Source organism: Clavelina lepadiformis, chromosome 1, assembly GCF_947623445.1.
Source record: "Clavelina lepadiformis chromosome 1, kaClaLepa1.1, whole genome shotgun sequence".
In the NCBI taxonomy this organism is placed as follows: domain Eukaryota; kingdom Metazoa; phylum Chordata; class Ascidiacea; order Aplousobranchia; family Clavelinidae; genus Clavelina; species Clavelina lepadiformis.
This window is the reverse complement of record NC_135240.1, coordinates 6250581-6274253: the sequence shown is the minus strand read 5'-3', so window position 1 is coordinate 6274253 and position 23673 is coordinate 6250581. Positions and strand designations below refer to the sequence as shown.

Here is a 23673-nt window from a genome sequence, read left to right as displayed (position 1 = left end):
CAAACGATTTATATCAGTTATTTTGCCAACGGTTGAACAAAAGTGACCTATAACCTATAAGACACAGGAGAGCATTTGAACAAACAACTTCCAACACACGTTTAATATCATCACTATCTGCCATATTCTAATCATTCAATTAATCATTTTCAGCTTCACTTGAGCATTGAGACGTTTTTTTTTCATTCTTTTAACGTAGATAATTCTAGCAGTGTTATAATTTCATCGTTTTCTTCGGTTCTATTTACGTTGACAATCACTGTACTATACTTACCACTTGAAACGCATGAGTTAAAAAATTTACAGCCATTATACCCCATTATGGCTCTAAATATTCATGTAATCTAATTTATGTCTTAAAACCATTTACGTTAGTTGACATTAATTTGAAAGAATTCTGTTTTTTCTTTAAAGAAATGAAGTTAAATGTTTAAATCTAGTTACTTTTATGTTTCATGTCCATTACAAAGCACGATTTTCGCTACATTTGAAAGTCTACAAATAAACTATTTTGATCTCCTTGGCATCTACGTTCATTTCATCTGCTATCTAGTTTTGCTTGTGGCCTAGTACAACTTATAGCTTTTTCGTCAACATTTCGCTTCTCATTGTAAATTAGGAGATCTTTCTTCGGTTTACATATAACAGCATACACCTGTATACCTACCTATATATCGTTTCTATACCTACTAGCCTACCTACCTGTATAGTTACCTACCTATATATTGTTTCTATATCTACCTACCTACATAGCACGGAATCTGATTGGGTAAGCACGTCATGTGATCCAGTAGCAACTCGTGATCAGTTTTATGAGAAAGATTACTTTCAATATCACGTCACGTCGCAAATAACAACCACAAGGGTGAAACAGATTTTGTAAACCCTGACTTCACAACGTTTATAATGGGAACTTTGCAAATAGGGCCTTGGTATTATAGTTTATGCATTGTGATGATTGATAACTTTTCGATTGCTTATATTTGGTTGGTCATATGAGTTTCACATCTGCCTTCCCCATGAAAAGTTTGATAAACCTTAAAGTACAGTATTACCATTTCGCAATTGCGAGTAAATCATTTACAATTCAACTGGCTATAAACTGGTGGTGATAAACGTATTTTCAAATAATAAATTTTGTTCAATATTAAATGCTTCAAGTTCTGTTGAAACAAACATTTACGCACTGGGCGGAAACACCTGTCGTGATCAAAGGTCAGCTTTTTACGGTATTTGTATTATTATGTCATAAAAGTTTGCTAATCGAATATTTTATTTTTTTAAATATTCCAAATTGTCTCAATCAATGTGTTACCAACGTAAGGAAATAAGCTCCAAGGTGTTTTGCAAATTTTGTCGCTTAATTTCTGAATCGTTTTCATTGGCAAGCTCATTCTGTTTTCAGAGCGACTATTTCGCCCTAAGTAGGCCGCGCAGCCCATAGTTGAAGATAGGCGGCTTGGGTGGGAGAATGAGTATGCAAAACGTTGATTTAGAGTTTAATTGGAGTTAAATTTAGATTCAAAGTTAAATTTAGATTAGATTTCAGTCACCATGTTATTACATTTAAGTTATAAGTAAACAATAAACTGTGAAAAATAACTTGGAACGTGAACGTACGATTTTGTTTCCATTGAAACAGTGACAACCTTTTGTTTTTTTGCTTGAAGCACGGCCGGTTGGTGAACAACCACGCTTCGAGTGTTGATTAAGCCGTACGCGGTGATTTTCTGGTCGCTGTAGCCTCATTCTAGCTTTGCGGTTGTACTGAATGCGTTCCCGATTAGACGTCAGTGAATAAACAGTTATTACCAATTTTTACTTGTTGCATTATGGGGCTCGTCCGGGAAATATTTTTATGCTGACGTCACTCGTTATCAGTGAGGTCGATTGACCAATATGGCGTCCAAGGCTGAGGCTGAGGAAAATAAACAATTTAAAGAAACTGAAAGAGTTTGCTGAACAGAAAGAGTTAGATGATAAAGAAAAGACTAAGTTTTGAATGGAGGAATAGCGAAAGTTGCTTGATACGAGAGAGAAATTACGGTTTGCACAGGTTGAGGCCAAACAGATGCCGAAGAAAAAGAAACCCAACTTAAATGAGAAACCGAAGAGAGAGATGACAATGCCAAGCGAGATGAAAGAGAAAGCTGTCGAGCAAAAAGCTAAACGCAAACTCGAACTGCTAATAACAAGAATAGAAAAGAAGAAGATTGAAGCCCAAGAACAAACGATGAGCGAGACGAGTGACGAGAATGTCCCGGCCGTCCGCCCTCGCTCGAAGTGTCCTGAGCTACCTGCTCTTGTCGATGACAAGGACAAACTCAGTACTCAGGCTCGAAAGTTTCGCCGCTGTGACGCAATGGCGGAAACAACGTGGGCGAACCACTTCAGCGCACTGCTTTCTGGAAAAGCAAGCCCTGGATGTCTAATTGAGGTTCTCGATAGAGGCCTCTGGATTTCGATTGTCTGAAGGTGGCGCTGCTGAGACGGTACAACATCACCGAGCACGGGTATCAGCTGAGGTTTCCGGAAGGAAATCGTGAAATTGACGAAAGCCAAGGATAGTTCGTTGTGCGCTTTCGAAATTATCTTGATATGTGGGTTAGACAATCAAACACAGAACTCTCCTACAGACCTGGCAAAGCTTTTGGTGAAGGAGCACTTGACTATTTCGTGTTCCAGAAATGTATCCGCTTACCTCATGTGAAACCTCTCGTAGAAGCATCAAGCACTATAACATTGGTTAGGGACGGTCCAGTTATTAGTAAGTCGATCACTCTAGTAAAGACTGCATTACTGCATTATTAAAGCTAATCTACTTTTACTTAAATGACTTGATATCGACCAGAGCATTCCAACTGACGACAGCATCAATGATCAATAGAACTTGAAGACTTCTTATAAAATCCATTTCAAGTAAAATTTTGCCCTAAACAATATTTTTCTGAAATACAAGATGAAAATGAGTTTCGGGTTTAAAAACTTCACAGTCGGCTTAAAAAATCTATTCCTTATGACAGGTGCTATACGGCGTTAAAACTGTTGGTTGCTAATTACATTTTTCCATAAATGTTGCGTCCATCAACAATAGAAAAATGTATCATAATCAAAAGATTACTTATGAGTTCGCTTCACTTGACGCTCGATGTAACAACAAAATAATGCAAGCATAAAACCAACAACTAGATATCTTTCCCAAACTTCATCTAAATTTTCTATAAAATCTTGTTTTGTTTTGTTCCAATTCAGCACAATTCTTAACGGGATGGTTAAGACCAGGATTGCGTCATCGGCTTTTCGCCTAGTATCATGTGTAGCACTACGAGTGAAGTGCACAGTCATGGCATAAACTCGGAACAAACATGAAATTGGTTCCTCGACTGTGAGAAGAATTTACAGGCAAGTCAATATTGGCTGCACCGATGCTGAAAGTGAGGTGTGTGAGGTTAAAAGCAAAGTGAGTGAACTGTTGAACCTACCTAGTTACCGGTATTGTGATAAACGGTGAGCGATTGAGGTAAACGTTTTTATATCTGTTGGCTTCCCAGGGTGACGACAAATGTGCTATGTTTCATGCATTTGTTTTGGTAAAAGACGAATACACTTTGTTTTTGCGTGTCTTTGTCCGTTATTAAAACTAGTCTCATAGTCTTAAGTTCTTTGGTTCTCGCCACGTGCCAGGGAAATTCGTCCGGAGCTTCGTTGGAGTCCATCGAGTGCACAAGCACATATATTTATTGTGCTTATTTAAGTGTACAAGTAAAAGAAGTTTATTGCCATAAATTTAGTGCATAAATCTACACAGTTTGTTCACTAAAGCCAGGAAAATTTACACTTCATACCCTATACAGGCACTGAGAAAACAAAAAATTCATCGCCTGTAAGTCAACATTTAAAGTTGCTGGATAATTAAAACAAGCACCGTTGCATGGATTGTATTACGCTGGTTTGAATATTGTGCATAAAATTATAAAATACTCACATCACAGAAAGTCATAAACAAAGTGTGTACAAAAATAATTAACCTGATGCCGGAAAACTACTTTTCATATTTAACGGAACTACAACTAAAAACGTTTTTATACATAAATAAAAAGTGAAATAAAGCACAGTTAATACCATATGCTGGAATCTTCAGAAAACCTTAACACACGTTTACACAAGGTTTACAAGACTTCAACAAGAAGAAAACCATCCCAAGCAAAGTGTACAGTTGTCAAGGTTTAAGCAGTGTAAAGATGGAAGTGTTGCAACTGTAGACATGTAGACTCCTCTACACACTTTGATTTCCCAAGCCAGAATCTCCAGAGCATTGAGATCCCGGATTCAAACCTGTTCCTTCATCGTTGTCCCCGGTTGGATTGACGTCACGTGGAGGGCGCCTGGCATACCTGCAAAATTACAGAAACTTGGAAAACTATGAAAATATCATCCGTGTTGGTAGTTATCACGCACAAGCACAATCTTATCTTACTGCTGTATCATTAATTAAGGTTTAGAAAAGTTTTATAATTAGTTATTATTAAGCCAACAAGACATCGTTGACAATGAGACAACTTACTTTTGCTTCACGTGACGATCAAAAAGTAAAATGATGACGACAATAACCAAAACCACAAGTACAAATCCTGACAGGAGTCCATAGAACTTTCCTATAAAATCTTCTTCTACTTCATCCAGTCTCTCGTTTGTCGTTTCAAAATCATCTTCAAGTTTCTGAAGATTATATAAGTTGAAACAGATGAATTAGACTAGCAGCTCTTCTAAAAAAGAACCACTATCTCCATTTCTATGTAGGCCTAGTAGTCTATAGCCACTATCCATATAATATTGCTAAACGCAACCTGAGGCAAAGGAGTTTCGTTGCAACAGTTTAAATGCTTAGGTTAAAAGTCGGTTCTATTGGATTTTTACCGTATATAACTCTTCCCGCCCTCCCTTAACTACGGTATTTGCTGTTGTTACTTTACAACGTTACATTGAATTTTCTAGTTACTGTAAATTCATTTGAGGGCAAGTTTCTGTAAAATGTGATGTATTGTACACACGCCAGGGATCTCAGTTAAAACGTATTTGCTTTAAGATTTTGATTGTTACTAGGTAGTTGTACTAGCTGCGGGTAAGTCAAAATTGAAAACCATTTCGTCCATGTTTTGATTTTTATTTCCGCTTCTCGTCAAGGCCTATTGAAACGCTGGTACCTTCATCTCTACAGGAAAGTGCGTTTATCAAAGGCTATATACATGAAGTAATTGTTTGTTAACGGCTATCACAGCAGCAATTAATTATTGACAGAAGACGTAATCCTTTAGTAAATAAGTCGGTTGCGCAACTCCGACATGTTATTTCACATGTTGCTTGCAATGTTTAAAATGAGGTTTTAGCACCAACCTTGATATCGGACTTTAAAACCATATGCTCATCTTTCATAGCCTGGTTGGTCATAAAATCTTTGCAGTGTTCCAAGCATTCTTTTCTCATTCCATCTGTAGGTGGACTGCAGTGGACTGAACAACTTTCACACTTCCCGGTGTAGCTGAAGTAATAGAACGGTCCGAACTTAACTTGGCACAAGACATCGGCTTGAACTGGACCCTTTAAAAAGATCCTTTAAAAACCCAGAAAGTTATCGCAAAAAACACGCATGACTTCTTATCCTAAGCGCTCCTTCACGTTCAGGTAAAGTTACTAATTAGAATTAAGCCTTCACTGCTAGAAGCTTCAATGTAACCAGCACAGAACTTACCGCAACGATTTGAAGAATAGAAGCTTTAAATGCATCGGATTGCAAATGTTCTGATACAACTTGCTCTACGGCTTCTCGCAAACGCAAAGTTCTTCTTTCGCTAAATAGGTATCAATTAAATAGAATAATAATGAATAGAATTCAATAATAGATAAACAAACGTGATTAAACATGCTACAGTTGCCACCATGTATAATAACATCAAACACAAATCATAACTGATGAAATACTTTTCCCATTGCCCTGTATAAGCTAACCTGAATGGGTTAACGAAACGTTGACAGAAATAAATTTCTGTATTTCCCCAGCTGTGCTTTGTACTTGATGAACATGATTAAGGCAAGATTTAGGTCTATACTAGGGATAGATATTACATAATGTTAATGTCTATGCGGTTAACAATCAACGTTTTCGGAATCTTACCTTGTTTTGGCGTTGACTGTACCGGTTAAATTAAGCAAACAGAAGAAGCAAGAGAATACAAGAAGCAACGTTCTCATTGTGATATTCTTTTTGATTTCTGTCTTCTTTCTGTGCCTTTTTGACGGGTTCAACGGTATATTTCCTGGCTGCCTGCCTAAAAGCTTATGAATATGACGTTGATAAACATATAGACTTGAAATACTGTTCCCAGATGTCTGCTAAATCTATAGAAAAGTTTTCCGTCAATGAAAATTTAAAAAAAAAACCCTTGGGGAGTTCCCTCCGATTGAAGTCCCTATAAAGTTTGTATCTTTCCACACAAAACACGTGACTCGTGAGAAACACTGATTGCTAATCATAGTGCTGTGAAGTAAGCATAGAGAAAATATGAAATTTAAATATACCATAAAACCTCTATTTGAGCGCCACCTTTATTTGAACGCCACCTCTAATAGAACGCCACTTTTAGCGGCGGAATTGTATTAGCAGGTCTCTACTGATAACTATATTATTATTTAATTGTATTAGTATATTTTCTAATTACCTGTATATACCGGTAAATGTGTTTGGTGTTTTTTCTTTTCATTAATAAACTTTATTTCAAAATTCTGACCAGCTAGTCGAAAAATAGAGCGCCAACCTCTAATTGAACGTCACCTCTAATAGAACGCCACTTTTAAACAAGAGTTGAAAAATAGAGCGCTATGGCGGTGAAATAGAGCAGTGGTCCCCAACTCGTTTTTAAGGCGACCCATTTTTTTAAAAAATTCAGATTTATAAAATCTTGCGACCCAAGTAAATTGTCGTAAGATTTTAAAAGTTATACAAGATTGCATTGCAAACACACAGCACTTCAAAACCAGCAATTTTTTCTGAAATTAATATGTTTAACAAATCACTTCATATATCACACTAATGAGATAACTGTGCTCGCTTGCTGTCAGTGAGTTTTTGAAATCGAGGCTTTATTTTACTTAAGCATAGCCGCATATCGACTTCAACTTTCAGACGGTTTCGCTGTTTAGTTTTCAATGCACACATGGCGCTAAATCCAGTCTCACAAAGCCAAGTTGTTGCAAATGGAATCACATATTTTGAAACTATGGGATACACTTTGTGCATGGAAGCCCAAAAGTGAATATTTGCAGAATATTTGGGGTATTTGTCTTTGAAGGACGCAAAAGGAATACGATTTGCTGCTTCTGTTGTCATGTCCATAAACTGTTCTGCTACATGGATGGGAAGTTGAGACAGGTCCTTTCCAGCAAATGGATCAATTATCCAATCATTTTGGCTATTAGGTGTTGGAGATTCACCATAGTAGTGCACAAACGTTTGGGCAAGTTGTTCCAAGTGTCAAATTATAGTTTGCTTGATATCAACTTCCTTGCCACAAATATATTGCGTTAGCTCAGGAATCATATCGTGCTCATCTCTAGTGACATAAATTTTCCAGAGTACAAGTTTTTTGTGGAAAGCAGAAACTTTGGCGGCGTGATCAATCACCGTCAAACAATTGCGAGAATTTAGAGAATTCATACAGTCAAATATATCGGTAAGGTAAGGAACTTTTGCGTTGAAATTTTCTTTCCAAAAACTTCTCGGCTAATCCTACTTAGTTGTGTTGCTTCAGGAAGATAGCGATCTCCTCCCGTAAACCACAAACTCGCTTTAAGACACGACCTCGTGACAACCATCGCACTTCCGTGTGCAGCAGCAGAGCTTGATAATCCGAATCCGTGTCAGTGCACAAAAACGAAAACAAACGCTGATTCAGTGACCTTGCTTTGATGAAGTTTACACACTGCACAACATTATTCATAAGCAGAAAAACTACAGATGGTGAGAATTTGATAATGCCAGTTATGAAAGAAGTAGTAAAAATAATGATTGGTGAAAAAGAAAGTGAAAAGTTAAATGCAATTTCTTCATCCAACAACACAGTGAAAAGACGCAAAGTAGACATGGCTGGTGATGTTCTTGAGCTGATTCTTATCCAAGTGAAGGAGTCTCCCTTTTATTCCATTCAATTGGATGAATCTGCCGACATTGAATGTTTGCCCCAACTTTCCGTCTTTATCAGCTTTATCAACAATGAAGCTGTATGAATGAAGCAAACCGCTAAAACTGCACACCAAAGGTGAAGATATTTTTCAATTGTTGGATTATTTCTTTACGGAGTATTCCATTCCTTGGGATAAATGTGCTGTCATTTGCACCGATGGCGCAGCAGCTTGTACTGGCATCAAGTCTGGTGTGGTAAAACGAATCAAAGACGAAGTTCCAAATGCTTTGTGGACTCGTTGCTTTCTCCACAGAAAGGCCGTTGCTGCAAAAAATATGTCTCAAGAGCCGCACGAAGTGTTAATAGCAATTTGATAGGCCGCAACATACGAAGAGTAAACAGCAACGGTTGTTTTAACTTAACAGTACTTTTTTGATCTTGAATCGATTTCAACTTGCTCTTAAAAAATTCAACAGTCTTATTCACACAGTTTGGATCATTTGCGGATTGCATGAAATAAGTTCACACGACGCGCTCAAAATTTTTCACTGCGGGAGCTCTTTGTACGACAAAATGCAACTGATGCGAAATTACTCAAGCGTCACACAGAACAGCTTTCTCATTTCACGACATAAAATGCTTCATGTCTTGGAGTTTATATTTTCAAGTTTTGTGATCTCTTCAAGTTTTCAATTTTTTTATTGTAATTTTTCGCTCAAGATACAATATGCCTAAAAAGCAAGCGACCCAAAACAATAACCTGGCGACCCAACTTTGGGTCGCGACCCATGCGTTGGGAACCACGGAAATAGAGGTTTTACGGTATGTTGCTTAGTTCCTATTTTACGGCGGTTTGAATCCCAGGCACTGGACGTGTTCGATATGACGTCACTATTTGTAGTCAGCGTAACGTGCGACGTAAAATGTGAAAGAGCTTGCATGTGGATGCAATAATTCAGTTTGTATTTTCTTCTAGTTAATTATTTTAAACTTTGTTTTCACATGTAAAACAAAATTAACTTATGCAACGCGCCGCAGATACCACGCGAACTCTAAAGTTTTCCACAGCATGGAAGATTTCATGGCGGCTTTTCCTGGGTACGTAATTATTTACAAGGCCAAGAGCTCAGATAAAAGTGACTGATCTCACGAATGCAATCCACAAGCAAAAGAAGTTCATAAAGCATAAATAAGACATCAGACAAAACGATAATATCACACACTGCATAGCGGTGGTTGAAATTGGCTGTTTAGGCTGATGCAAACGCTACGAGCTAAAATCCTGTATTCGGATGATTAGAAGCAACAGAATCGGACACGCCACCTATACAGCAGGCTACCTTACCAAACCGGGAATTCCCTGAGTGATATTTACTCAGCCTTATAAGTTAATACCTCTAACATCCCCTAGCCAATCTTTTTCATATGAAATAACCCAGGGTAATTCACATGGTGTTTCAATCGGGTTTACCAGTTCAAAAGGTCAAAAAGCGAGGAAATAGATATTATAGCAGATTTGGTGAGCCATTTGCCGATAAGTCATGCTTTTAATGAGAAACTTTTTTTGAGATGCAATATTTGAACATAATTGTTTGCATCCCGCCAAGGCATAAGGTTATTGCAATGAGGTCTATACGCTTAAAACTTTCGGCACCTTTGACTTAGGGCTTAAGAGTTTAAAATACGAAATTGACGACCAACTTTCTATCAGCTTTCCCACATCAAAATCAAAAACAATTCTTCACATGATGCACGCGACCCCTCAACTTCCGAGGAGCTCATACGTAGAGCATGATACGTAAGCGCCGTGTACCTTTAAAGGATTTAGTCCAAAGAGAAGATAAAAAATCTACCAACGCTTAATTGGAGACGCTGGTCATAGGCGTACGTGTCATGCAAGACTCCGAGATGACCTTGGGTCTACGAAGCAATTTTATCACATTGGCACAAAACATGCAATTAATCTTGCCTTTACTCTGATGCTGTGTTTGCCTTACATGTCCTGATGCTGCACATTCCGCACAGTTAATGGGAAAAAACAAAAGACATGTGGAAAATCGCAATGAAGATTGCGCGAATCTTCACCCACTGTAACTTGAAAATCATCCACTTGGCGGAAATATTAAATTTTAATTTCATTCGGAATTTCGTCTCCAGAATAATGGACGTAATTATCTAAATTTGGGATTTGAAATCTTCTTTTATAACCCGGATATTTTGAATTCTGAAAACCTAAACCTAAAATCTGAAAGTAATGGATTTCTAAAATTGTAAAAACACATTGTCCATATTTTCCATAATTTTAATCAACACGTAAGCTGTAGAGCTTTATTTAAACTGAAAAACAATTAATAAACGTTTTACGGCAGAGAAGGACCTGGAGGGCAAGAAACGGGCAGCATTCAAAAACGTAAACTCAACACAACTCTGCTCAATTTCGGTGATATCAAAAGTATGTTGAAGAAGACCATGATCCATACACTTCACAATTTTTACAAACGATTTATTTCAGTTATTTTGCCAACGGTTGAACAAAAGTGACCTATAACATATAAGACACAGGAGAGCATTTGTACAAACAGATTCCTACACGTTTAATATCATCAATATCTGCCATTTTCATAACATGCTTCATTCAATTAATTATTTTCAGCTTCACTTGAGCATTGAGCTTTTTTTTTGCACTCCTTTAACGTGGATTATCCTCGCAGTGTTATAATTTCATCGTTTTCTTCGGTTATGTTTACGTTGACAATCACTGTTCTATACTTACCACTTGAAACGCATGAGTTAACAACTCTACGTAATCTAATTTATGTCTTAGACCATTTACGTTTGTCGACGTTAATTTGAAAGAATTTTTTCTGTAAAGAAATAAAGTTAAATGTTTAAATCTAGTTATTTTTATGTTTCATGTCCATTACAAAGCACGATTTTCACTACATTTGAAAGTCTACAAATAAACTATATTGATCTACTTGGCATCTACGTTCATTTCATCTACTTTCTAGTTTTGCTTGTGGCCTAGTACAACTTATAGCTTTTTCGTCAACATTTCGCTTCTCATTGTAAATTAGGAGATCTTTCTTCGGTTTACATATAACATATACCTGTATACCTAGATATCGTTTCTATACCTACTAGTCTGCCTACCTGTATAGTTACCTACCTATATATTGTTTCTATATCTACCTACCTATATAGCACGGAATCTGATTGGGTAAGCACGTCATGTGGAAAAGTTTGATAAACCTTAAAGTACAGTATTACCATTTCGCAATTGCGAGTAAATCATTTACAATTCAACTGGCTATAAACTGGTGGTGATAAACTTATTTTCAAATATTAAGTTCTGTTCAATGTTAAATACTTCGAATTCTGTTGAAACAAACATTTACGCAATGGGCGGGAACACCTGTCGTGATCAAAGGTCAGCTTTTTACAGTGATTGTATTATTATGTCATAAAATTTTGCTTATCGAATATTTTATTTTTTTAAATATTCCAAATTGTCTTAATCAATATGTTACCAACGTAAAGCAACAAGCCCCTGGGTGTTTTGCAAATATTTGTCACTTAATTTCTGAATCATTTTCGTTTGTCAGCTCATTCTGTTTTCAGAGCGACTATTTCGCTCTAAGTAGGCCGCGCAGCCCATAGTTGAAGATAGGCGGCTTGGGTGGGAGAATGAGTATGCAAAACGTTGATTTAGAGTTTAATTGGAGTTAAATTTAGATTCAAAGTTAAATTTAGATTAGATTTCAGTCACCATGTTATTACATTTAAGTTATAAGTAAACAATAAACTGTGAAAAATAACTTGGAACGTGAACGTACGATTTTGTTTCCATTGAAACAGTGACAACCTTTTGTTTTTTTGCTTGAAGCACAGCCGGTTGGTGAAAAACCACGCTTCGAGTGTTGATTAAGCCGTACGCGGTGATTTTCTGGTCGCTGTAGCCTCATTCTAGCTTTGCGGTTGTACTGAATGCGTCCCCGTTTAGACGTCAGTGAATAAACAGTTGTTACCAGTTTTTACTTGTTGCTTTATGGGGCTCGTCCGGGAAATATTTTTATTCTGACATCACTCGTTATCAGTGAGGTCGATTGACCAATATGGCGTCCAAGGCTGAGGCTGAGGAAAATAAACAATTTAAAGAAACTGAAAGAGTTTGCTGAACAGAAAGAGTTAGATGATAAAGAAAAGACTAAGTTTTGAATGGAGGAATATCGAAAGTTGTTTGAATCGAGAGAGAAATTACGGTTTGCACAGGTTGAGGCCAAACAGATGTCGAAGAAAAAGAAACCCAACTTAAATAAGAAACCGAAGAGAGAGATGAACGTGCCAAGCTAGATGAAAAGAAAGCTGTCGAGCAAAAAGCTGAACGCAAACTCGAATTGCTAATAACGAGAATAGAAAAGAAGAAGATTGAAGCCCAAGAACAAATGATGAGGAACAGTGACGAAAATGTCCACTGTCGCGCGAAGTGTCCCGAGATACCTGCTATTGTCGATGGTAATTAAGGACAAACTCACTACTATCTACTCAGGCTCGAAAGTTTCGCCGCTATGACGCAATGGCGGAAACAACGTGGGCGACCTACGTCAGCGCACTGCTTTCTGGAAAAGCCCTGGATGTCTAATTGAGGTTCTCGATAGAGGCCTCTGGATTACGATTGTCCGAAGGTGGCGCTGCTGAGACGGTACAACATCACCGAGCACGGGTATCAGCTGAGGTTTCCGGAAGGAAACCGTGAAATTGACGAAAGCCAAGGATAGTTCGTTGCTTGATATATCGAAATTATCTTGATATGTGGGTTAGACAATCAAACACAGAACTCTCCTACAGACCTGGCAAAGCTTTTGGTGACGGAGCATTTGACTATTTCGTGTTCCAGAAATGTATCCGCTGACCTGATGTGAAACCTCTCGTAGAAGCATCAAACGCTGTAGCATTGGTTAGGGACGGTCCAGTTATTAGTAAGTTCATCACTCTAGTAAAGACTGCATTACTGCATTATTAAAGCTAATCTACTTTTACTTAAATGACTTGGTATCGACCAGAGCATTCCAACTGACGACAGCACCAATGATCAATAGAACTTGAAGACTTCTTATAAAATCCATTGTTAAGTAAAATTTTGCCCTAAACAGTATTTTTCTGAAATACAAGATGAAAATGAGTTTCGGGTTTAAAAACTTCACAGTCGGCTTAAAAAATCTATTCCTTATGACAGGTGCTATACGGCGTTAAAACTATTGGTTGCTAATTACATTTTTCCATAAATGTTGCGTCCATCAACAATAGAAAAATGTATCATAATCAAAAGATTACTTATGAGCTCGCTTCACTTGACGCTCGATGTAAAAACAAAATAATGCAAGCATAAAACCAACAACTAGATATCTTTCCCAAACTTCATCTAAATTTTCTATAAAATCTTGTTTTGTTTTGTTCCAATTCAGCACAATTCTTAACGGGATGGTTAAGACCAGGATTGCGTCATCGGCTTTTCGCCTAGTATCATGTGTAGCACTACGAGTGAAGTGCACAGTCATGGCATAAACTCGGAACAAACATGAAATTGGGGTACTACGACACCTTATCGAAAGACACTTTATCGAAAGACACTTTATCGAACGACACCTGATCGAAACGACAGCTGATCGAAAGACACTTTATCGAACGACAGTTAATCGAGCCGACAGTTGATCGAACGACACTTTATCGAAACGACAGCTGATCGAACGACACTTTATCGAACCGACAGTTAATCAAAACGACAGTTGATCGAACGACACTTTATCGAACCGACAGTTCAAGCAAGATTTTTGCGTGTTTCTCAAACATTGAAACAATGAGCCATTGTGATGTGCGGTCTTTGTAATGGTGTGCATTAATGAATTGTGATGTACAGTGGGACCTCGTTAATCCGTACCCCGAACAACCGGAATCCCCGCTATCCGACACAAAACTGCCGGGAACGGATTTCTTTCCATGCATTTTACCCCTTTAATCCGGAAACCCCGCTGTCCGACTCCGACACAAAAGTTTTGGAACAAATGTGCTAAATCAATAGCAATAAAATCCGATAAACCGGATTATTAACAGTTAAGCGAAAATGATTCACGATTGTCCTAATACACTATGTAGGCCTACACTGGGTAGTTAGTTGACGAAACAATAGCCGATTATCTACGCATAATAACGTTGCGGTCTTTATTGATTCAAAAGTACAGTACTGTACAGCATTGCGCTTTGTAAAAAATTTTAGCCGCACAGCTTTTTAGTCATACTATGAAATACTGTACAGTATTTTAGAAACGAAAAAATAAATTGTTCATCAACAGTAACAAACAACGCTTCCGCGGTCGCAAAAAAATACGTACAGTACATCGGTTGAGTGCGGCAATCTATTGAAGACATACTACTGCAACTCAAACGTGCTATCAGCTTTTGATATCGCATTGCGCAAAGATTGGAAACAGGTCAAAGAAAGTTCAAGACTGCTGGTCCCGCCGGAATGCTTCGCCATGTAAGAGCGGTTGTCAAACCGATTTGCGGCCGAATGTTCGTCACTTGGAGAGCATTCGTCTTTAATACGGTGATTCTGGGGTTCGACACTGGGTCGGATCATACAAAAAATATAATTTTATTTTAGTTGCTGTCCAGCCAGAAACTCGGTACTTAGAATTGGAGTAAGGTGCATACTGCGTTTTGAACACGGTGCTGCATTTGCAAGATTGATTGATTTTTTACTTTCCGATAATCCGGAAACCCCGCTAAACCGACATTTTTTGACGAAACAAAGTGGTCCGGATTAACGAGGTCTCACTGTATATATCATAAAGTTGACGATTTATATTTTATATCTATATTTTATATTTGTATCATAAAGTGTTCGATTTCGCATGGCGGCCGGCCCGCCCACATATTAATAAGATATCACAAGAATACGCACGAGAATTACTAAGTACGAGAGTAACCTAGAAACCTATGCGTCGTAGACTGATGAGATTATTACAGGTTAGTAGAAACATCATCTGGCTTCCTGTATACATCATAATTGTAAAACTAAAGAAAGTGAATTTAGTGTAAATTAGGTATTTCTAAAAGTGACACATTTTTATAAATTCTTCTTGTTACGCCGCGCCCCCGCTGTGAAAAGAGAACGAAAAAGAATAGTTAGTCAAGTTATTGGTGCGTAAATGAGTAATACGTTTCAATGCGGAGAGAGAGCAAAATTATATAAATATCACAATATCTCAAAAATTACAAAATCCAACTTTATCAAACAAACATGGACAGATAGCTGAACATCACAATGACCCATTGTTTCAATGTTTGAGAAACACGCAAAAATCTTGCTTGAACTGTCGGTTCGATAAAGTGTCGTTCGATAAACTGTCGTTTTGATTAACTGTCGGTTCGATAAAGTGTCGTTTGATCAACTTTCGGTTCGATAAAGTGTCGTTCGATCAACTGTCGTTTCGATCAGGTGTCGTTTCGATCAGGTGTCGTTCGATTAAGTGTCTTTCGATAAAGTGTCGTTCGATTAAGTGTCGTTCGATAAAGTGTCTTTCGATAAGGTGTCGCGTCACGTGAAATTGGTTCCTCGACTGTGAGAAGAATTTACAGGCAAGTCAATATTGACTGCACCGATGCTGAAAGTGAGGTGTGTGAGGTTAAAAGCAAAGTGAGTGGGCCGGTGAACCTACCTAGTTACCGGTATTGTGATAAACGGTGAGCGATTGAGGTAAACGTTTTTATATCTGTTGGCTTCCCAGGGTGACGACAAATGTGCTATGTTTCATGTATTTGTTTTGGTAAAAGACGAATACACTTTGTTTTTGCGTGTCTTTGTCCGTTATTAAAACTAGTCTCATAGTCTTAAGTTCTTGGGTTCTCGCCACGTGCCAGGGAAATACGTCTGGAGCTTCGTTGGAGTCCATCGAGTGCACAAGCACATATACTTATTGTGCTTATTTAAGTGTACAAGTAAAAGAAGTTTATTGCCATAAATTTAGTGCATAAATCTACACAGTTTGTTCAGTAAAGCCAGGAAAATTTACACTTCATACCCTATACAGGCACTGAGAAAACAAAAAATTCATCGCCTGTAAGTCAACATTTAAAGTTGCTGGATAATTAAAACAAGCACCGTTGCATGGATTGTATTACGCTGGTTTGAATATTGTGCATAAAATGATCAAATACTCACATCACAGAAAACCATAAACAAAGTATGTAGAAAAATATTAAACCTAAACAAAGCACAGTTAATACCAGAACCAGCTGGAATCTTCAGAAAACCTTAACACACGTTTAAACAAGGTTTACAAGACTTCAACAAAAAGAAAACCACCATACACAAATGCATAGTTGTCAAGGTTTAAGTAGCGTAACGATGGAAGTGTTGCAACTGTAGACATGTAGACTCCTCTACACATTTTGATTTCCCAAGCCAGAATCTCCAGAGCATTGAGATCCCGGATTCAAACCTGTTCCTTTATCGTTGTCGCCGGTTGGATTGACGTCACGTGGAGGGCGCCTGGCATATCTGCAAAATTATAGAAACTTGGAAAACTATGAAAATATCATCCGTGTTGGTAGTTATCACACACAAGCACAATCTTGTCTTACTGCTGTATCATTGACTAAGGTTTAGAAAAGTTTTATAATTAGTTATTATTAAGCCAACAAGACATCGTTGACAATGAGACAACTCACTTTTGCTTCACGTGACGACCAAAGAGTAAAAGGATGACGACAATAACCAAAACCACAAATACAAATCCTGACAGGAGTCCATAGAACTTTTCTATAAAATCTGCTTCTACTTCATCTAATCTCTCGTTTGTTGTTTCAAGATCATCTTCAAGTTTCTGAAGATTATATAAGTTGAAACAGATCAATTGAACAAGCAACTCCATTTCTATATATAGTAGTCTATAACCACTACCCATATAATATTGCTAAACGCAACCTGAGGCAAAGGAGTTTCGTTGCAACAGTTTAATTGCTTAGGTTAAAAGTCGGTTCTATTGGATTTTAGCCGTATATACTGTAACTCTTCCCGACCATCTATGGTATTTGCTGTAGTTACAATTTTGTCGATTTATAATCGAGACATTACGTCGAATTTTTTAGTTACTGTAAATTCATTTGTGGGAAGTTTCTGTAAAATGTGTTGTACACACGCCAGGGCTCTCAGTTAAAACGTATTTGCTTTAAGATTTTGATAGTTACTAGGCAGTTGTACCAGCTGTGGGTAAGTCAAAGTTAAAAAGCGTTTCGTCAGTGTTTTGATTTTTATTTCCGTTGCTCGTCAAGGCCTATTGAAATGCTGGTGCCTTCACCTCTACATGAAAGTGCGTTTATCAAAGGCTATATACATGACGTAATTGTTTGTTAACGGCTATCACAGCAGCAATTATTGACAGAAGACGTAATCCTTTAGTAAATAAGTCGGTTGCGCAACTCCGACATGTTATTTCACATGTTGCTTGCAATGTTTAAAATGAGGTTTTAGCACCAACCTTTATTTTGGATTTTAAAAGCAGCTGCTCATCTTTCAAAGCCTGGTTGGTCATAAAATCTTTGCAGTGTTCCAAACATTCTTTTTTCATTCCATCTGTAGGGGAACTGCAGTGGACTGAACAACTTTCACACTTCCCGGTGTAGCTGAAGTAATAGAACGGTCCGAACTTGACTTGGCACAAAACATCGGCTTGAACTGGATCCTTTAAATACCCAGAAAGTTATCGCAAAAAACACGCATGACTTCTTATCGTAAGCGCTCCTTCACGTACAGGTAAAGTTACTAATTAGAATTAAGTCTTCACTGCTAGAAGCTTCTATGCAACCAGCACATAACTTACCGCAACGATTTGAAGAATAGAAGCTTTGAATGCATCGGATTGAAAATGATCTGATAAAACTTGCTCTACGGCTTTTCGCAAACGAAAAGTTCTTCTTTCGCTAATAGATAAACAAACACGATTAAATATGCTACAGTTGCCACCATGTATAATAACATCAAACAAAAATCATAACTGATGAAATACTTTTCCCTTTGCCCTGTATAAGCTAACTCGAATGGGTTAACGAAACGTAGACAGTGATAAATTTCTGTATTTCCCTAGCTGTGCTTTGTACTTGATGAACATGATTAAGGCAAGATTTAGGTCTATACTAGGGATAGATATTACATAATGTTAATGTCTATGCGGTTAACAATCAACGTTTTCGGAATCTTACCTTGTTTTGGCGTTGACTGTACCGGTTAAATTAAGCAAACAGAAGAAGCAAGAGAATACAAGAAGCAACGTTCTCATTGTGATATTCTTTTTGATTTCTGTCTTCTTTCTGTGCCTTTTTGACGGGTTCAACGGTATATTTCCTGGCTGCCTGCCTAAAAGCTTATGAATATGACGTTGATAAACATATAGACTTGAAATACTGTTCCCAGATGTCTGCTAAATCTATAGAAAAGTTTTCCGTCAATGAAAATTTTAAAAGAAAACCCTTGGGGAGTTCCCTCCGATTGAAGTCCCTATAAAGTTTGTATCTTTCCACACAAAACACGTGACTCGTGAGAAACACTGATTGCTAATCATAGTGCTGTGAAGTAAGCATAGAGAAAATATGAAATTTAAAAATATGTTGCTTAGTTCCTATTTTACGGCGGTTTGAATCCCAGGCACTGGACGTGTTCGATATGACGTCACTATTTGTAGTCAGCGTAACGTGCGACGTAAAATGTGAAAGAGCTTGCGTGTGGATGCAATAATTCAGTTTGTATTTTCTTCTAGTTAATTATTTTAAACTTTGTTTTCACATGTAAAACAAAATTAACTTATGCAACGCGCCGCAGATACCACGCGAACTCTAAAGTTTTCCACAGCATGGAAGATTTCATGGCGGCTTTTCCTGGGTACGTAATTATTTACAAGGCCAAGAGCTCAGATAAAAGTGACTGATCTCACGAATGCAATCCACAAGCAAAAGAAGTTCATAAAGCATAAATAAGACATCAGACAAAACGATAATATCACACACTGCATAGCGGTGGTTGAAATTGGCTGTTTAGGCTGATGCAAACGCTACGAGCTAAAATCCTGTATTCGGATGATGAGAAGCAACAGAATCAGACACAACACCTATACAGCAGGTTACCTTACCAAACCTGGAATTCCCTGAGTGATATTTACCCAGCCTTATAAGTTAATACCTCTAACATTCCCTCCCAATCTTTTTCCTATGAAATAACCCAGGGTAATTCACCTGGTATTTCAATCGGGTTTACCAGTTCGAACGGCCAAAAAGCGAGGAAATAGATATTATAGCAGATTTGGTGAGCCATTGGCTGATAAGTCAGACTTTTAATGAGATGTAATATTTGAACATAATTGCTTGCGTCCCGCCAAGGCACAAAGTTGTTGTAATGAGGTGTATATGCTTAAAACTTTCGGCACCTCTGCCTTAGGCTTAAGACTTTAAAATACTAAATTGACGACCAACTTTCTATCAGCTTCCCCACATCAAAATCAAAAACAATTCTTCACATGATGTACGCGTTCCCTCATCTTCCTAGGAGCTCATACGTAGAGCAAGATACGTAAGCGCCGTGTACCTTTAAAGGAATTAGTCCAAAGAGAAGATAAAAAATCTACCAACGCTTAATTGGAGACGCTGGTCATAGGCGTACGTGTCATGCAAGACTCTGGACAACCGATCGAGATGACCATGCGTCCACGAAGCAATTTTATCATTTATCATCAATTTTATTCAATTTTATCATCAATTTTACTTTTTAAATAGCTAATTTCTGCAATATAGGTACCGCAATGGAAAGCTGAAGATTATCGTTAAATTAGTGTTAGGTAACACTTACCCTACCTGGTCAAGAGCAATACAATAACGATTGTAAACTTTCAATTGAAAACAAAATAGTACATAAATACAAATAGAAATGTACGACTCAGAGTATAATGATTTTATTGTGCTTGTATTGTAAACACCATTGAAATCTTCTGAAAGTTCAATAAATTTCTGTCCAACGTATTCCGCACTTCGCAAGTAGGAGTTATTTTGATGGCTTGATATGCTTTTCAACTTGTAGAACATGCGTCAAACAATATTTATAAAAATGAATGCTTTTTCACCTAAATTTTGTGATTAACTGTAAAAGCTATAATGTGAAATGAAACTTTCCAACCACACCCTGGGGGTAGTTTTATGTGGTCGTTAAGGTTTTTTGGTAATCCAGGACCTTTCCCCAGTAGGCCTATAACCTGGAACATACAGTAAACCGTATTTTCTTGAATAGAAACCGCGGCTAATATTTTTTATTGAAAGTTTTGTGCGGCTTCTATTCGAGGGCGGCATCTATTGTTTATTTTTAATCAAATCGTGCGGTTTCTATTCAAGAAAATACGGTATATACCAGGGGTGGCCAACAGTCAGAGACTAAGAGCCTCACTTCATACTGTGTTAAACGCAAAGAGCCACATCATAGACATTGGCACACATGAATATCACCCCGTCTCTTCCTCACTCACATACACACCTTTGTTAAACTACGTTTATTGTAAATGTTACACACCAACATGAAAATGACAGAAATTTACAAGTCATTTATACTGTACAAGCTAAAAACACAAATTTAATATGAACGAACGCATAATACCGGGCAAAGAGCCACACACACACATACCTGCAATCGTGGTTCAACTTACGGTGGACCCCCGGTTACGATCCATGGAACCGTTGTTGCGCCACTACCATCATTTTGTATCCTGCAATTCGTGTCAAACCCAGCCCTCGGAAACCCAGGGCCCAATCTACCGAAAATCAGAACGCAATCCTCCGGGGATTGGTTTTGAAATACAATGAACTGGGTTCTGCAAGTCCGTGGGTTGGGTTCTACCATTTCGTCTGTTGGGTTTTGAAGTTGTTTGGGTTGTCGCATCTCGTCGGTTGGATTGTCCATGCCAATGTTAGAACGATCTGTTTAATGCTTCTTTTCTCGATCCTGTTATTTATAAGAAATAACACGCGTCATTACGCAACAAGTCGGATATAAACTTATACAATCCGAGATTAAATCACTTATTGCTACAATGACCTAATAAATTTCTGACTAAAGCTTATTTTAAAAGATCATTGATGGTGCTTGTACTTATAAGCCTAATTACCTTTTCATCTGTTTGTTTTGACGCACGTTGTTGCATTGTCATCGCTAAATACGTTGATTTGTGATCGCTGATATTTGCATAGTCGTAACCACATTCAATGATATTGTTGCTCACATTTTCAGATGTATAAATGCGATCTATCCGCCGAGCTGAGTTGAGTCTATTCTGCTTAAAGCTGTATTCTTCATCATTTGGGTGTAAAACACGATATGTGTCTTGCAGTTTATACGCTCTTTTTAAATCTTCCCACGCCTTGACGTCACGACTTCGTCGAAAGTGTTTTTTGTATCTTGTGTCCAATTTATTTTCGACAAAGTTAAAATCTCCAACAATGATGAAATTTCTCGACAATTTCTTCTTAAGGTGGCGATCGATTGCTTTTATTTGTTGTGTACGTTGTACCTTTTGACCAGACCCGGATTTTAAATATACATTAATCAATGTCCAAGGGGTTCCATGATAAGAGAAGTTCAGCGACTGAATACGTCCTTTACATATGATTTTATGTTTCATGTGTTTTACTGCTGGGTCGCTCTTCACAAAAATGGCTGTGCCTGCGTAGCGATCACATGTTTCAGCGTTGTTGAAATAGAAGTTGAATTTGAATTTTTTCAAATGTTTAATCAACCTTGAAAAATCCTTTGCGTGGTTTTCTTGCAGGTGGGTTTCTTGCACGCAAAAAAGCAGTGAATGAATGTGGCGGAAAGATAAGAATTTTTTTAGGAAACCCGAATTGCGTCCGAGGCCGTTCACGTTAGTGGACACCAGGATAAAAGTTTCCATATTGCTTAATTTTAATCAACAAGTAAACTGTAGAGCTCTATTTCCAATGAAAAACAATTATTAAATTTTTTACGGCAGCGAGGGACCTGGAGGGCAAGAAACAGACAACATTCAAAAACGTAAACTCAACACAACGCAGCTTAATTTCGGTTAAATCAAAAGTATGTTGAAGAAGACCATGATCCATACACTTTACAATTTTCACACACGATTTATTCCAGTTATTTTGCCAACGGTTGAACAAAAGTGACCTATAACCTATAAGACACAGGAGAAAATTCGAACAAACAACTTCCAACACACGTTTAATACCATCATTATCTGCATACTGGAAAACAAAACTTAACTCCCTTAAGTTTTCTTAACTCAAACGTTTTACAGTGTCAAGCACAATTCTTACCGGGATGGTTAAGACCAGGATTGCATCATCGGCTTTTCGTCTTTTATCATGTGTAGTACTACGAGTGAAGTGCACAGTCATGGTATAAAATCGGAACAAACATGATATTCGTTCCTCGACTGTGAGAAGAACTTACTGGCAAGTCAATATAACGATGTTGAAAGTGAGGTGTGTGAGGTTAAAAGCAAAGTAAGTGGACTGGTGAATCTACATACTTACCGGTATTGTGATAAACGGCGAGCGATTGAGGTAAACGTTTTTGCATCTGCTAGCTTCCCAGGGTGACGACAAATTAATGTGGTATTTTTTCATTCGTTTGTTTTGGTAAAGAACGAACACACTTTGTTTTTGCGTGTCTCCGTCCTTTACCAAAACTAACACTTATAGTCTTAAGTTCTTGGGTTCTCGCCACGTGCCAGGGAAATTCGTCCGGAGCTTCGTTGGAGTCTATCGAGTGCTCAAGTATTGGTCGAAACTGGCCAGGAAGTCTACTTGATCTATTTCCAGGAACTTAAGTTAAATGCTGCTTGCTTGCAGATCGGCATATAGTGAATGCGTACAAATTGGTCATCCCAGTCAATTAAAGTGCGTTTAAGTAGCCTAAAGCTTCTATTTCTACCAACGCGCCTGACCAAATGCAAGCTTATATTTCCGTAACTAAATCCGTTTAAGCCTGGCTGTTGCGACAGATTTCCTTTTGTCAAAGATTGGTAGAGACAAGCAAATTTTCTTGTTGCAGAAGTCGCGATCGCGCCAGGATCAAAACCGGATTATTATGACTTTCGTATGGTCTTGATTCCACCTCGATATTTGATCGGAGAAAAGTTTGAAGTATTCGTAACCGCAGTCATCGCATTATATGTTGATATTGTCAAGGCTTCCCAAAAAGCCGTGGAAGCTGATGTGACACTTTTGTAGAAGCATCAAGCACCATAACATTGGTTAGGGACGGTCCAGTTATTAGTAAGTCCATCACTCTAGTAAAGACTGCATTACTGCGTGATTTAAGCTAATCTACTTTTACGTAAATGACTTGGTATCGACCAGAGTATTCTAACTGACGACAGCATCAATGATCAATAGAACTTAAAGACTTTTTATAAAATCCCTCTTT

At 37.8% G+C, this 23673-nt stretch overlaps 2 protein-coding genes across 2 annotated transcripts; both read right to left on the bottom strand.

Moving 5' to 3' along the window:
- Nucleotides 1-3757: 3757 nt before the first annotated feature.
- Nucleotides 3758-6385, bottom strand: LOC143460454 (uncharacterized). Its single transcript, XM_076957952.1, has 5 exons — nucleotides 6173-6385; nucleotides 5750-5849; nucleotides 5395-5598; nucleotides 4565-4719; nucleotides 3758-4394 (listed from the first exon to the last, which is right to left on the bottom strand). The coding sequence occupies exons 1-5, from the start codon at nucleotides 6247-6249 to the stop codon at nucleotides 4277-4279; spliced, it is 654 nt and encodes a 217-aa protein (XP_076814067.1). The 5' UTR covers nucleotides 6250-6385; the 3' UTR covers nucleotides 3758-4276.
- Nucleotides 6386-16170: 9785 nt separating this feature from the next.
- On the bottom strand, nucleotides 16171-18685 carry LOC143462393 (uncharacterized). The gene is made up of 5 exons (XM_076960542.1): nucleotides 18438-18685; nucleotides 18059-18158; nucleotides 17717-17920; nucleotides 16908-17062; nucleotides 16171-16737 (listed from the first exon to the last, which is right to left on the bottom strand). Exons 1-5 carry the CDS (start codon nucleotides 18512-18514, stop codon nucleotides 16620-16622), a joined length of 654 nt encoding a protein of 217 aa, XP_076816657.1. The 5' UTR covers nucleotides 18515-18685; the 3' UTR covers nucleotides 16171-16619.
- Between the last annotated feature and the right edge of the window lie 4988 nt (nucleotides 18686-23673).

What these genes read in the sequence shown, in the direction of transcription:
- LOC143460454 (XM_076957952.1), bottom strand. Translation starts at nt 6,249, where the DNA reads ATGAGAACGTTGCTTCTTGTATTCTCTTGCTTCTTCTGTTTGCTTAAT. An exon ending in ACAGTCAACGCCAAAACAAG is followed by an intron (nt 5,850 to 6,172) that starts GTAAGATTCCGA and finishes ATACCTATTTAG; the next exon opens with CGAAAGAAGAACTTTGCGTT. An exon ending in CTATTCTTCAAATCGTTGCG is followed by an intron (nt 5,599 to 5,749) that starts GTAAGTTCTGTG and finishes ATCTTTTTAAAG; the next exon opens with GGTCCAGTTCAAGCCGATGT.
- LOC143462393 (XM_076960542.1), bottom strand. Translation starts at nt 18,514, where the DNA reads ATGAGAACGTTGCTTCTTGTATTCTCTTGCTTCTTCTGTTTGCTTAAT. An exon ending in CTATTCTTCAAATCGTTGCG is followed by an intron (nt 17,921 to 18,058) that starts GTAAGTTATGTG and finishes GGGTATTTAAAG; the next exon opens with GATCCAGTTCAAGCCGATGT. An exon ending in TTTTAAAATCCAAAATAAAG is followed by an intron (nt 17,063 to 17,716) that starts GTTGGTGCTAAA and finishes TATAATCTTCAG; the next exon opens with AAACTTGAAGATGATCTTGA.